The sequence below is a fragment of the Alternaria arbusti genome, assembly GCF_024043155.1.
Source record: "Alternaria arbusti strain BMP 1465 chromosome Unknown scaffold_9, whole genome shotgun sequence".
NCBI classification, from domain to species: domain Eukaryota; kingdom Fungi; phylum Ascomycota; class Dothideomycetes; order Pleosporales; family Pleosporaceae; genus Alternaria; species Alternaria arbusti.
Genome location: NW_026249949.1, coordinates 624,779 through 640,148, shown reverse-complemented (window position 1 = coordinate 640,148; position 15,370 = coordinate 624,779). Strand labels below are relative to the sequence as shown.

General features: G+C 53.7%; 4 protein-coding genes across 4 annotated transcripts; 2 read left to right on the top strand and 2 right to left on the bottom strand.

Moving 5' to 3' along the window:
• Positions 1 to 282: 282 nt before the first annotated feature.
• Positions 283 to 1,299, bottom strand: J4E86_007132 (uncharacterized protein; the record flags this gene model as incomplete). The annotated part of the gene is made up of 1 exon (XM_051447654.1): positions 283 to 1,299. One exon carries the CDS (start codon positions 1,297 to 1,299, stop codon positions 283 to 285), a length of 1,017 nt encoding a protein of 338 aa, XP_051301252.1.
• Positions 1,300 to 2,950: 1,651 nt separating this feature from the next.
• On the top strand, positions 2,951 to 6,572 carry J4E86_007131 (uncharacterized protein; the record flags this gene model as incomplete). Its single annotated transcript, XM_051447653.1, has 3 exons — positions 2,951 to 3,123; positions 3,175 to 3,259; positions 3,306 to 6,572. The coding sequence occupies 3 exons, from the start codon at positions 2,951 to 2,953 to the stop codon at positions 6,570 to 6,572; spliced, it is 3,525 nt and encodes a 1,174-aa protein (XP_051301251.1).
• A 5,956-nt stretch (positions 6,573 to 12,528) lies between these two features.
• Positions 12,529 to 13,981, top strand: J4E86_007130 (uncharacterized protein; the record flags this gene model as incomplete). The annotated part of the gene is made up of 4 exons (XM_051447652.1): positions 12,529 to 12,868; positions 12,917 to 13,032; positions 13,082 to 13,166; positions 13,218 to 13,981. 4 exons carry the CDS (start codon positions 12,529 to 12,531, stop codon positions 13,979 to 13,981), a joined length of 1,305 nt encoding a protein of 434 aa, XP_051301250.1.
• A 445-nt stretch (positions 13,982 to 14,426) lies between these two features.
• Positions 14,427 to 15,237, bottom strand: J4E86_007129 (uncharacterized protein; the record flags this gene model as incomplete). The annotated part of the gene is made up of 3 exons (XM_051447651.1): positions 14,427 to 14,642; positions 14,689 to 15,021; positions 15,070 to 15,237. 3 exons carry the CDS (start codon positions 15,235 to 15,237, stop codon positions 14,427 to 14,429), a joined length of 717 nt encoding a protein of 238 aa, XP_051301249.1.
• Between the last annotated feature and the right edge of the window lie 133 nt (positions 15,238 to 15,370).

Here is a 15,370-nt window from a genome sequence, read left to right as displayed (position 1 = left end):
TGAGTGCTGTGGTTGCGGTGGGGGATGGTTATAGACGTTCTTTACGTTGAGAAATGTTCACTAGTGGGTGAAAATGTGCGATGGAATGTGTAGTTGCATGGAGAAGTCTAGTCGAATGGCTCGTGCCCTGTCTTTCATTGCTTTGGCCTACTGCCTACTTCACCGTACCCCAAAGTACCTTTCGAGTGATGAGAGCCTGCAGTTGAAGATTCACCTCAAGCTAATCTAAGGCTACAACGTGAGCCGAGAAAGAGAGATACCCAAGGAACCAGCTACACGCATCTAAACCGCGTTCTTCTCCACTTCTGCCCTCGGATCATCAACAACCTCCCACTCATCGTCCGCGTCGACCTTGTCCCATCCTTCTTCATCCGAGTCCAAATTCAGCGTCTCGAACTCTTCCTCGGGAAACTCCTCTTCAGGGGCCTTGGACTTATCTAAAGCCAACACCCTGTCCAGCTCGGCACGAGCAGCAGGATCCGTTTGCACCGAAGCGAGGTTCTCGACTGCGAAACGCGATTTGATAGCTTTTATGGTTGTCTGGCTCCTGACGGGCAACTGAGTCCTCCTATTTGCCACATCAGAGGGGATGAGGGAGTATGTCGGCACATCGCGTTTGACAGGTGTTGTGGGGGTTGTGCTAGTCGTCGGTCGCGCACCAACCTTGCTCTGAGCGCGCTCCGCTTTCTTAGTAGAGGTGTCCGTCTGTGGTCCATTCCTGAGCATCTCCAAAAGCTCGGGGAAGGAGAGTCCGACATTGCCCATATCCGCGACCATTGTGTCGATCTCTACGTCAGTGTATTTTCGCTGGCGAAGATCACGGATAGTTGCCAGGCGTGCTCTGAGGCCTGGTGAGCTGTCGAGTTGTGTTGATTCGTAGCCAGAAGCCCGAGATATGGTTTTTGGTGGGGCCTTTGTCCAGGCATCCGAGGCCGATTTGGGTGAAGTGTAGACATTAGGCTGGTAAGCTGGAGGCTCGTAAACTGTAGGCTTGAGAACTCTAGACTTGAGAGGTGTAGGCTCTCCGAAGACTGGCGGCTTGTTTAGGTCACCAACACTTCGACTTGGTATCGTAGTTCTTGATGTATCTTTGGAAGCGGAAGGAGTGCTGAAATCGACATTGGCGTAAGCAAGCTTGGCGAAATGAGATCCATGTACCTCTCCCTTCTCCTGATTGATGGGCGCGATTATTTTCGCGGAGGTATCGGTAGTATTTGAAGAGGTATAGCCCCATGGCCAGGGCCGTGTGAGCCCGGGGAACTTTGCTTCGTCTGAAGTGCCGTCTTGGTTGACAGTCATGCCCGCCCGAGCATGGGATGTTGAGAACAAAGGAGTCTGGTCGGGCGTGGATACAGCCCCTGGTGGTTTTGTGGTTGATGCAGGCCGCGCTGACCGTAATGATCGTGGTGGCTGTTTTGTTAACCATGATGACCCTGGTGATAGCGGTGCCTGCGATGGCAGTGGTGACAGTGATGGCAGTGATGGCGGGGATGCCATGAATGAACCTAGTCGCGATTCGGGAGAAGACTGCACTGCGTTGCGAAGCTCGTGCTCCCTGGGTTGTCGTATCGGTTGGCGGTGAGAGACAAGAGAGGGCCCAGCTGTGGAGGAAGCACGCACGAGAGGTCGATATGTTGACAGAGGTCTATTCCAAGGGTGATCTGGGTCATTGGAGCGTCGTATGGTAAGCGACGAGTAGCTGGGAGGGTCATCATAGTTGAGCGTTTCCCGCCTGCGCCCAGGAGGATTATTGGGAAGACTGTCTTCCGTCGGACTTTCGCAGCCCCATGTAGTTTCCTGCATGCGCCCAAGAAAAGAAGGATTGTTATAAGGACTGTCGTCCGCCGGAATTCTGGGGTCTTTTGAAGGAGACATGATTTCAGAGGTAGATGAGAGGTCGTGAGTGGCGTGGATGTGTAGGAGTGACAGAAGTGGAACTCTGATGGCGGAAGTGCTGCTTTCAAGTAAAAGCTTTTTAGAAGTGAAATGCGACCAGAGCAACCAAGGAAAGAATATGTGCGACAATGTGGCCGAGAGGGGCGTGGGAGGCAGCCAGAAATCACGGACCAGCGCAGTTGACAAGTGGTGCACCGTAGGGGTTTGGCTCAAGGTCAGCATTTCGTGTCATTCCTTGGTTCAGAGGGGGTGAGGAGCCACTGGTACCTTTCAACCCCATGCCAATCATCGTTCTCCTCGTTTCAATTGGACCTTGTATACGTACGCATGACTACAAGACCTCAACGCTCCAGGGAGCTCTTTGATTGCGTACATTGAAGGTTAGTTGTACACAGGAGTAAACGCGCTCTTGGGGTCTACTTGGGCGCGCTCCATGCAGCGACGGCACTCCCAAGTATGTGGCTGGATAGCTCACTTCTATCCCCGAGTGCGAATACCGAAGGACGCGATGAGTACAAGGAGTGAAGGTAGCTAATCGATAGGCCGAAGCGAAGAAGTAGCGACAAAGACAGCCGGGTGGTCAGTGTTCAACGGCTACAGCGATCGTTTGGCGGGCGTTTGCCGCGTGCTATACTTAGCTACCACCACCGACACAAGTAAGAGAGGGCCTAAACGTGCGATATCTCGAGTAATGATAGCAAGGCTAAATGGTCAGAGAGAATGCAACGCAGTGCACCATGGTGAGCGATGATGCAGGTGTCGTCCCAAAAGGGAGAGGCGGGCTTGGCAACGCTATGGCCAGCGCGATGGGCGGCCCACTCGATTGTTTGGATTCGTCCCGCGTCACAACATTCAAGGTCCAACACCCCAACGCCCCGACGACGACGCCCCCGGACTGCCCTTTTGCCTTTGGCGTTGATATACACGACTGAATTGCTTCGAGACGACATGTTCAGTTAACCTAGACGACACCTGACCTTTCCCCGGAACGCGACTGCCAGCACCGCGACGCGCCCAACCACCCGCACTTACTTCTACCTCTCACACATTCGCCATGGCTGCCCGCACAAAGGCACCCACTGTAGGGTCCGCTGGATGGATCCTCGAGGAGCGCCATCAATCCAACACGCTTGTATCCCAAGAATTGGAGGATTTTGGCTTCTCTGTGCGCAACGAGCTGGAATGGCTCAACGAGCACATGTTCGACATTTTGGCCAGCGACAGACCGTATGTCGCGTCTACCTTGCGTCAACACGCGCCAGACTGACTCTCCGGTAGACACAACCTCGATGTCTTCAAGACGCCCGGCAAATTACGCGGCAAGACGCCTCGCACCGCGCGAAAGAAGGCGGTCGATCGCCAGGTAAGAGTTTGCGCGTCGCCTTCCATCCCATACTAACATCAGCCAGCCTCTTGCCAGCATCAAGTCCGCGAACGCGCAGAAACGCACAAGCGCCGCCGAAGAGAGTCTGCGAAACGTCAAGGCTAGATTCCAGATCGCCGAAGACGCAGAGAACACGGTTCGACAGTCGCCTACCGTCGCCCGCACGCCCATCGCGCGACAGCTATTTACTAAGCCCGAGAGCGCCGGCAAGGAGAACGTTGACACTAGCTTCCAAGCGAATATATTCGATAAGCGCCCAGCACAGCCTCTTGCACCAGCATGGAACCCTGTCCAGTCCTCACAGGAGACAGTAATGACTTCAGAAGCCAGCGAGGTCTTCTCACCACCACAAAGCTTCTCAACACAACCCACACAGCCCACTCAATCCTTCCGTCATTCGATACACGACAAGGAAGAAGACCGCGACACTGGCGATTCTTTCGTCTCAGCAAATGAGGCTTTCGCGAGCAAGAATGCCTCGCGGGAAGCTTCGCGCGCCAAAGACGCGGACGCCGATGCGATGGAAGTGGATGACGAATACAAGGCCGACCGCTCGCGATCTGATGCCGATGGTACCATGATTCACCATGACCTTTCTGACGCCGAGGATCACAGCATGGAGGATATGGAGGACTTCCCAGAGCCACCACGCGTAGTTTCCGAACAGTACAGCATCTCCGTCGAGACCCACGACGCGCTTGACACCGCGAACAACCGCGCCCTGGCGCCTGAGCCAAAGAACATCTACGCGCCCGACCACTCGACTACGCCCTCGGGCCCGCCGCCTGCGTCACCAGAAGTCGAGCACAACGATACCCTCATTCATCATGATATCGATGATCAAATGGACATGGACGATGATGTGCGCTCGCCTTCAGACAACTCAAGCCCTGTAAAGCCGCTCGTTAGGAAAAGCAGTCTTACCTTTGCCTCCCTTCCCGCACGCGAGCCATTGCTCCCGAAGAAGAGCATGGGCAACCGAGTATCGCGCATTAGTCACATCGACCAGAGCAAAGCCCGCAACAGCCAGATGGGCAGATTCACAGGAGGAAAGAGTCTGGGAGGCTCGCAGCTCGCGCATCCTGCGGAGATACAACACGCCGATGACTCGGATGTAGATATGGAACGCCCGGAGCTTCAGCGAGAGGAATCGGAGACAACGAAGGTTCACAACAAGACCTCGACCCAGCGTCTATTCGAGCGAATCAACATGCTCAAGCAGCAGAACGAAGCGCCGAAGCGCATTAGTCAGAACATCACATCTGCGCAGTCGCAGCCTCAGGAACCCACACAAGCAAAGGAAGAAGTGGCACCTGTTCAGACTTCACAGCCAGCGTACCCGAGTCTCCCAGCACCCGAATCCGCACAAGAGGACGACGACGATGACGACTGGATCTCTCCGGTTCGGACAGCAGCAGTCGCACCCAAGGTCGCCAGGCCTGCTTTCAACAAAAGCCATACTGCTGACGTCCAGGTCTCTCCAGCTAGGCATGTGCCGCCGAAACTCACTTCAGTCTCAAATCCGGATCTCACAGCAGTTGCTGAATCAACCACGCCGGTTGGCTCTCCGACTAGTAAGAAATACATGGATGGCCCCCTAAGTGCTTCGAAATCTAAACTGTATTCAGCATTCCGCGCAGCGAAAGAGAAGCTCATCGGATCGAGTGCTACCAGCGCTCAGGTGAAGATGGATGCACTCAAGGAGAGCCCTGCTAGGCCCAAGTTCCCCTCTTCAGATCCATCAGAAGATGCCCTAAGCAGCCCCAAGCGCGCAGAGAGGCCGGCTACCATCTTTACTCATATGCGCTCACCTTCCAAGGACTCTATCAAGTCCGGTAAGAGTGCTACTATGCCCGGTAGCCCACTCAAGGGAGACGGTCGACGGACTCGCAGCTCCACTGAACGCGAGAAGCAGAAGGAGAAGGACGCGAGAGAGAAGGAAATGAGAGAGACCAAGCAACAACAGCGTGCTGAGGACAAACTCAGGCAGATGCGCGAGAAGGAACAAAGCAAGGCTGCTGCACATGCCCAGAAGGCCAGAGCCATGGGCGCAAAGACACCGACCGCTATGTCGTCGCAATCAAGTCTTAGGCAACCCACTGCATCAGCTGCGAGTAAGACACCAGCGCAGGCAGCACCGCAACAACCCGTGTCTCGACCTGGTATCCCTCGATCGAACACTGCTTCCTCCAGGGAGCAAGACGTGGACTCTGGCGACGAAATGCCACCCCCTCCACCGCCGAAGAGCCTGTTGCCTACCACTAAGACAACGAAGGCACCTCTTCGGGAGCCTAGGAAACTTGCCAAACCATCAAGCAAGGACGCTATTACAAAGGCGAAGGCACCCCAGAAGATTATGGTCAACCTCAAGAGCAGCCAATACGGACAAGCACCTCCCCCTGCTGCTCGTCCGGCTCCTTCGTCTAGCAAACCTCTCCCGTCAGCTCCTCAGAACTTGGGGAAATCTGTGGGACCTTCATCAAGGCCTCCTACAGCCGCAGCGAACCGCCCAGCTTCAGCTTTGTCTACCAAGTCTGCACCTGGAACCAAGTCTGCAAGGCCGATCTCTAAGCCTCCCGCGCCTCAAGCCGCCCGCCCGCAATCTGTGGTTGAAAAGCCCAAGGCTTCAACGTCTCAACCACCGCGCGCTGATCTTGGAGCTGCCCGACCTATATCTCGCCTACAGACGGTTCAGGATGCGAACCGTATCAACATTCCTCCTGTTAACCCTGCAAAGCCTCCTCCCAAGCGACAGTTCCCAGGCGAAAGCGACGAGACCCTCCATCGCCCGGCCAAACGACCTTCGCAACAGGCGAAGAACCTCAACCCAACTACACCAGCGCATGCTCAGTTTGCGAAGGGCAAGATTCCGTTCGCGGAGTCCGCATACCAACCCCAATCCCAGGCACCCACGATACAGTACCCCAACGGAGATGACATCAAGCTGCCTGAGATCATGACCGACTCGGAAGACGAAGACTCTGAGAACGAGTTCGAGCAGCCCAGCTGGGTTAACACCCCCAACCTCCGCGAGATGCTGAGCAACCAACAGCTCATGGATCCCGAGCACATCTTCGGTCCCATTGCACCGCTGGAGATGGAAAAGGTCTTCCCCAACAAAGAGCGCCACAAGCGTTTCCGCGAGCGCACCAGCAGCGCCTACTGGGCCAACGACGAAGTCACCGCCGAAGAGAAGCGCAAGGAGCGCGAGGCCAGAGAACGCCTCGTCCGCGATGGCGGATGGACGTACAACCCCTCGCCTCTTCCCAAGCAATCTGGCTCATCTCGTTAAGACTATCACGACGGCATATGTGGGGTGGCATTACATTCTTCATCCATTGTATGTGCATGCTCCATCCATAACGAGCGTGTTGATGGCGTAAAACTTTGTGTATTGTGTATATATTATATCGGGCGCAGCATCACGACCGCATGAAGCGCATGAAGAGGCAGAGCGAGCGTGCTTCAAAGGGTTCTTGTCATTGTTTTTATAAGGTGTTTTGTAGGATGGGATGGACGAGCATCGGCCCCGATTGAGTGGCTGGCTATGATTGCTTGGTGTTTTGAGTGGGCATTTTTTGTTTTTGCTTACTTCCTTTCTTCTGAGATAATCTTTTGTGTAGTCTTGGTCAATGATGAGACTATTGTCATGTTCATACTGAGCTGTTCATACTGTGTGCTTAATCATACTATCAGGGTATCCATTTAAGAGTCTGTGAATTAACTACAGACTGTACAACCGTTGTAAAAGTCAGTCGCAGTGTTTGCTTCTGGTCCGCCTGACTCGTCCCGTCCCCGCGAGGCAAATGCATCTTCCGACAATCGTTTATCAACTCATCATTCTATCCCATTCCAGCAAATCGAACGCCCTCTTTAAGCGCCTGTACGATACCTCCAAAGAGCGTTCTAGGCCCTGCTATCAAAAGAGGAAGTGACAGCGGAAGGCAGAGGACAAAATAGGCCGACTGCATCAATACGGTAGTGGAAATGTGATATACGGGCGAGCTTCAGACCGGGTACATGTACCAAACGTGCGGTTCCTGACAGCCGTGACGTCCTCCCAATACTTGGCACGAAGACGGATATTACCTCCACGACCGGGAGCGGGGTTTTGCCAACTACCTCGGCCGGCAGTATGGCTTGGAATATGACGGAGCGTCAAGTCAAGCCAAATGACAGGCTGTCGGCAGTTTTGTCATGACGCTTATCGGTGAACTAACAAAAGGGGTCCGTCGGCGTCTTCGGCACGTATCTTGAGTTGCCCGGCTGGTTGCATAGTGGCGGCCACGTTGGTGGAGGGTATATAAACGTGTCACAGCCTCTTCCTTTTCACACCGATAGGATCGTCTATCAGTGTGGACCTCCGCACGGGAGCGGAGCGGAGGAGGGAGAGGGTACTTACATGAACTAAGGCTATAGCTCGATGGCGTCTTCACCGTGTGCGGCAATTGAATGGAAGAGGCCGCCCTACTCCGAGGAGCTGCAGCGTACATCTCCCCTACGATCCATATGCGTGTGTGACCCGATGTGCTGGCTGGTGCGGTGGCCACGGCCTATAGACCAGATAGAAAATGACAAACACGTGAGGTCATGTGAAGAAGGAAAACATGTGACGTGCGTTCGTAAGGAAGAAAAACGAGGTACGTTGCCGCAGGAAGGGAAAGTAAGAAGGGAAAGGGTCGCGAAGAGAGCCCAAAGAGTGAGGCATGCTTGCTCTAATCGGCTCACCTTCCGCAGCGACTGTTCAACCATGCTCGCGCATAAAGACTCGCACCGTGACACCTGTCAGTGCTGTCAGGAACATGTCAAATCGTACACCGTGGTACCTGAAGCGCCCAAGCTAGCCGGTGCCGTGACACTTGTCCTCATTTGCGCATCTGACCCGGAGCAGGTGTTTGGGGTCTGTCTGGATAGATTGCCAAGGCCTATATGCATGCAAGCTCCCTGTAGTTGGTCGCCGTCCTTTTTAAATGGTTCGGCGTCGATGGATCCAATAGAGTGAACGATCTCGCTTGGTCGCGGCGACTAGAAACGGGCATCGGTTCGTGCGATCCGTCTGGGTTTCCAGGTCAATGGAGTGGACTACTCCTCGGGCACTATGTTAGCACCATAGATGGAGATCGCGGAGGCCTCTAGCGGACATGGGTAATATTGCGTGAGAGATGGACCTAGTAGATAGGCAGCGGTATCGATATCGGATACCTATCTCAATTGTTGCACACCGAGAGGGGCAGGGTGAGGCTCCTCTTGTCGCACTGAGAGCATCGAATTGCGTTCTCAAAAACCAATACACCGGTGTGCAGCTAGTAAAGCGAGTATCGGTGTGGTGATGCGCGCATGCTTTTGCTGCTTTCACTGAACGTGCATCTGCTGCTCGAGTGTCGTCGTAAGTCGTCCTACCGTGTGGAAAGCGCCACAAAGCTTGATTGCATCACCGCAGCTGTCAGTCAGAACCTTCTCCGGGGTACAGAGCGTGCTCCCTCGACTATTATGTGCACCAAACGTCCTTTCGCAAGACGCTGTGTGCCCGCAATTCGTCACCTGTAACGCTCCTTGACAGTCGTTCTTGAGATATTAACCGGAAGTCGTGCTTTCTCATAGACACAATGCGAGGATCATCCTTGCATCCTTCTTGTTTTAGCGAAAAGGCACTACCAGGCGCGATCGTGAGATTGCGTTATGGAAAGCCTAACAAGATGGCAATGAAGGAGTCCGTCGTGCAAGAGTGGTTTGGTGGGGCAGCGGACCGACTGCACTCTTGCTTCCGCCTCTTCAGGTTGTGTGAGACACGTCCCAACGCGGCACCCGTCGGGCACGAGGAAAGGCAATTCTGACAGCTTGGTGGTACTATTCGATGCGCCAGAGGGGGCGGAGTACCGTTCAGGCTGTGATATTTGAGATAGCCTTGAAGGGCTACGGGCTTTTCTCTTGTGCATGCCGTGACGTTTGTGGAACGATCGTGAAGACAACATCGGTGAAAGCAAGAATACTGGGGTGAGCCAGTGCCTCATAATCTTGATCGACACCAATAAAACCAAGAGAGGTTTTCGTATAGTGTATGAATTTATGATAGTCGTATCGCGATTTGGCACATGCTTTGCATGAGAAGGCAGTTGAGAGATAATGGAACAAATGCGTTGAGGATGTACGCGTCGCCTGAGTACGTGAGGCACGACTAGTTCAGTACATCCTCTATCGACACGTTGTCGCGCATTTTACTTTCTGGTTTTACCCAAAGAAGCACCACATCCGATATTTCCACCTAAAAAGTAGCTGTGTTACGAGACTACATGTCGTGCTGAACAGACGCATCGCTGGATACGCTCGACTTGCGCATGGGTTCTTGGACTTGTCCCCTCGATGCTGTTCGTAGTCTGTCTCGTGCATCTGGTGCTTGCTGATGCGGTGAACAGCTTGAGGCGATGGAGTGCATGATTCCTCTAGTCTTTCATTACTCATGGCAGACCCTGGTCAACTTTGGGAGGACGACTAACGGCGCCGATGCGTACGGTAAAACGACTCATCAGAGGTACGAGCATGTTGACAGCGTTGTCGTACAACCAGTTCTCTTAAACGCTGGTCCTGCGACGACACCACAGCGCGCGCTCAGCATGGCGTGTGGCAGGGTTGAGATGTTTATTCACCTGCGTCATGTCCAATAGACACAGCTATCACACCAAGACATGGCTTCGCCACAAAATCGTTTTGCCTTGCTCGACGCGGGCCATAGCTTTGGACTCGGATTTGGGTGCGAACTCAAAGAGGTCGCTGGTCATGACTCTGTACCTGCTGATGTTCGCCGCTCAATTCCAACTTGGGCTCGCCGCACAGCAGTTTCACCCTGAATAAACCTGGCTGATCGAGGTAATTCGAGCCGACTGTCATTCCACTGTGACGGCTTCTGTGTAACCAGCGGAAGCGGAAAGAGTCTGGGCACATGCACAATGATCGATAGCAAGCGCCCATCTCCTCCCCATCTGAGCGCCATGCGAATGACCATCATCCCCATAATGCATTGATCCTTGGCCCAATCAGCGCAATGAGCTCGAGCGAGTCCGCTTAGGATCTCACGAAGTCACTCTTCTTTGACCGGAAGGCAGTGTGAGTTGTTCGAATCTCCCACCGCCGGCCACGCACAGTGACAGCGGGTAAGGCTGTAAGTATCCAAGCTGCTCTGCAGAACGGCACCGATTCGCCAGGAAATAGAACGAAAAAATACACAAGAGCCCTGGAGACGACTCTCATCAAGCCGTGGTCACGGGTCGCGACAGCTGGTGCAGCAAGATGGCTTTCGTCTTCTTTGAGCGGTCTGTACTGAGACATGAACACCGCCTTTCTTCGTGAGCAGGCCTGCAATCAATCCGACCGTATGTCAAAGCGAACGTGACAACGCGACTTGTTTGAAAAGGTCCGGTGAGGCAAGGGCCCGTCGAGAGTCCACTGTGAATGACTTCGCGTCGCAAGCAAGTGAAAGGGCTTGCATTAGAGCGCGCCATGTCTCACTACGAAGAGAAAGATATGTCTGACCCAGAAATTGCATTCAGCCTGCAATGTTTGACGGTAGACAGATTGTTGTTGCAGAGACAAGCCAGCAGTGTCTATGCTGTATACCGTATCTCGAGTATCGCCAACGGGAGCAAGGCTGAACACACACCGACAGTGTGTGCACCAATGACAACTTCCAACGGAGTTGAAATTGTGCAGATATCCGAGATACGTGAGGAATTGGGCCACGTTTGCAACGAAAGGCACGGGGGACGTGCGCCGTACTTCCACGGGACGCTGCAGGTAAACATTGCACCGATCCGGTTCTTTCATGCCAGACCGACAGGGAGTATGCCAGAATAATCTGGTGCTCTCAGAAGGATTGCACGGGAACAATTTCAGTCTGAGCATGCCACTCGTACGGACTGGCCAGGTACATGCGGCGTGGTGGTACAATCGCCAAGTACCTTCAGCAGCGGATACCGCTGGTATGGACGTAGCGATAGATTAGCCTCCCATAAGCCATGTTCCGTCTGGAGACATGTATAGGTGCCAATCAGGACGCACAAAATGCCACGTCCTCTGCTGATACCGCCGGTGGCTGAAGAGTTGCTGAGCTGCTCAGCGCTGCCAGCTCGCACGTCCGCGAGCTCATTGGAAATGTTTTGGTCGGCGCATATGTCCTCTCGACAAAGGAACTCATGTATGTCCTGGTGCAGATGCAGGGTTCAGGGCGGATGTTGTGTTTGATGCCGTACGACGCTATCCCCTCGATCCCTCTTTCACTATCGCATTGTTCAGATCCCAGCACTTGCTTTCGGCAACGGCCGTTTGGTCCAATGAATGGATCCACCACGTCGTAACCTGGCAAGCCATGTAGTGTGAACGCTGGTCCACTTACACACCGGACGTAGTCTGCAAGGCGCTTGGACAAGCTTTGGCGAATTGCGTCGCCAGGACTGAGCAACTAGCGGGCCGAAGTGAAGGCATGAGTTGACCCGTTAAGAAGCCGTGTACAGCACAAGTACCTTGCCCCAGGATACCGTCCTCCTTAGTGACATTAGCCGAAAGCTCTCCCGAGAGGATAACCTGGTTCGTTTCCCTACTCTTGGTAAGGCTTGCATCTCATCTTGGTCGACAGCATCTGTACGATCGCCTCTTCTTGACAGTTGCTGACTTGGCTGTCAAAGTGACTAGTCGACTGGTACTGTTGCGATAGCCGAGCAAAGTGTCCGTTGGACACCACACGAGGTCCATCCAATCACCACGGGATCATTCCGTTTGTTGGGCGGAGCCACTGCTGTCGTATTGGGTCATCACCAACGTGTAGCGCACGTCTCCTCGCCATCATATACTCCATCAAGCGCTTCGTCGCCCGGGTCCTCTTCAGTCGAACTCAGTACGTACGTCGCAATGACAGTCAGTTGTATCTGGTGCGGTCTGCTAACTGCAAGAAGATTTTGCGCAAGCGTCTGGTAGCCTCCAATCCACGTCCGTACTGGCTGGAGGTATACGGTGCTCATTTCGTCCTCGTGAGCATTTCGCAAACGAAAAAGACGTCAGCCTCTTCTTCCCGTCGCTGCCACCCAAACCCTCTCCACTCCAAGTCGATCTTTCGTTCCACGGCAGCTTAGTCTCGCTTTCCCACCTGGTCTTTGCGTCTTCAAGTCCACCGTTCCTGCCAAGTACCGGTACCTTTCGAAAAGTACATACACCAACAGTCTTCGTCTCAGCAACCGGAAGGTTCGCAAGCTATCCTGATGATGAAGATATCGCAAATGCTGAACCCTATCTGCGGTGGCCGCGACGACCACCGCAGTTCGAACTCGCCGACGCCAGCTCCATATCCAGTGGCTGCAGTCTCAGAGCCAAGACGACAAAAGATTCCGAAGGACGCTCCAATCTTTTCAGAAGGTAACAGAACCGTCGGTAACGTCAACTTCCCACCGCATGAGGCCGGGGAAGACCATGTATTATTGCACCAGCATCGCCGGTTCCAAATCTATCCTTTGGGAGAGATATCCAGGAAAGGTGTAAGGCACATCCCGTACAACAGCGACAAGAAGGCCTTCCATGAAAAGACTGGACGAGAAGCTTTTGAAAGTAGGTTCTGCTCACCTTCCTACGAGCTTGATGCTGACTTGGTATTAGTGTTCCAGTACACGTACAAGAGACCAGATGACGAAAAAGAGTACACTGTTGTCTGGGACTACAACGTCGGCCTCGTTCGCATGACGCCTTTCTTCAAGTCGTTGAAGTATTCAAAGGTAAGTTGCTGACTAGCCCACTGGATGAAGAGGAGACTGACTGGTGCAGACGATACCGGCCAAGGCGTTGAGAGAGAACCCTGGACTGAAGGACATCAGCTACAGTATCACCGGTGGGGCTCTGGTCTGCCAAGGTCAGTTGTTGTGATAGCAGTCATACGGAGATGGGTACTGACTTCTTGTAGGCTATTGGATGCCATACCATGCAGCCAAAGCCATAGCAGCGACATTCTGCTACGACATTCGATGGGCACTCACCCCGGTATTCGGCAACGACTTTCCTTCCGAGTGTCTGCACCCAAAGGACCCATGCTTTGCGAAGTTCCTCATTGACCCGACCATTGTGCAGTTCTGCGCGCAAGAGACGGTTCGGTTCGCAAAGCTTGGTCCTGCGTATGCTGTTCCCAAGCCCGACGCATCGTCGCTGATCGAGACACCGAAGATGCACTGCGAGCCGCCCTTGCGAAAAGAGAAGCTGGTCATGCAACGGCGCGCGCGACCGACCGATATCGAGAGCGGGTATGGGACGGACACTAGTCGGCATGGCAAGTATCTCTGCTCGCCTGAAGTGTCTCCTCGCACCCAGTTCACGCCCATCAACCGCTCGCAATCTCCATGGTCGCCACGCACAATCGGCTCTTCCCTCCTGGGCTCGCCTATCAGCTTTCAGGCGCCTCCGGGTTTACTCACGCCAACGTCGGCTCCATACGATTACCACGTTGAAGACTTTCGAGCGAAACGGACACATTCGAAAGTCTCTTATGACGACCGCGTCACTCGTCCCGATACAGCCACCACGGTGGACAGCGCGCACGGCTCAGAGGTGTCCGGTGGCGACGACGACCATAATCGCGATGATGTCAGGGCGGCGGAGATGTTGTTGTCGCTCTGCACTGGAGACAAGACGATGCCACCGACGAAGCGGACGCGTTGTGGTTCGAGGTTCTAGGAGCGGTGTTCCCCACCTTCCTCGCGATATCGATGACTAAAATACCGCCGGTGGTGCTTTCCTTTTCCGTCAGCCCATGACGTCTCGTAGCTTTTCCAGCGCGCACCGTCGGCACACTCGTTAAGCAACCTGCATCTAGCCTGGCTTCTTCATTTCAAAGATATCAAGGCGCACTCGTTAAGCAATTTGCATTCAGCTAGGCTTTTTGACTGTTCAGGCGCGCTATCGGCGCTTCGGTGTCGCTCTTCGGCGTTGTTTTCCCCTACTTGTTTTTCACCAGAAAGAAACTACATAGCATCAGGCAAGCATCCCTGCATGAGCAATATCAGGCGGTCTGGCAAACATCATACTCAAAAGTGTAGATAGGTAGATAGCTGCATCTTTTGTGCGTAATTACAATCTTGCTATGGTCATCCCGTGTCTTATGGATTGCTATCGTGTAAGCTCACTTGGAAGCTGCCTTCTGGCTCTCAATCCTCTTCCTTGTCCCATCGATAACCGCCTCTTCGTCCCAGATGTATGTCACACTTTCCTGCTTGTTGACCTCAGCGGCCCACTTGGAGAAGTTGGGCAGTGCATCGAGGTCAGAGATGATGGATTTCGGAAGCAGTTCATGCTTGGCCATGGCGTATGTGCGGATAATGAAAGGTGCCGTCAGAGCCTGCTATGTGTTAGCGTCGCTCGTAACCGTCTGACGATGTACTTACCTCAGCCAACGTGACCTTTTCGCTACCTCCAAAGAATGGCTTCGCGTCCTTCAGTAGCGGCTCGATCTCCTTGGTAACAACATTTACAAACTCCTGGCTCATCTTCGCTTGCTCCTCCTTAGAGTCGCACATCAGGATCTTGTAGAAGAAGCTCCCCGCCTTGCTAAACCAGGTATCGACGAAGAAGCTGATTCTCGCCCGGGTCAGAGCTGCTTCTGGGGTGCCAGATGCGGGGAGAACATGTGAGGGGTACGCATCTGCCAGGAAGGTTGCGACGACGCCGGACTCTGTGATGATTTCGCCATTGAAGTTGATGGCGGGGACGAGGCCGCGCTTGCAGATCTTAGTACTACACCACTATGAAAGCAAGACTGTACTCACAGGGTTGATCTCAAGATACCACGGCTCCCTTGGTTTACCCAAATCAATGATAACCTCCTCATATGGAAGCCCCAACTCCTTCAGCACCACATGAGCTCGATGCGCCCAAGGACAGCGATGATTAGTGTAAAGCGTGATCTTGGGCGCATTTCCATTGACTTGAGCCATAGCGATTGATGTAGAACGTCGAAGATGATGTCAGCGCTAGGTGACAATGCGGCTGAGAATGCGGGGAGAATACGCGGAAGATACGACTAGAAATGCCAAGTGTGAGGCTTAACTGATGCACAACTAAGAAGCG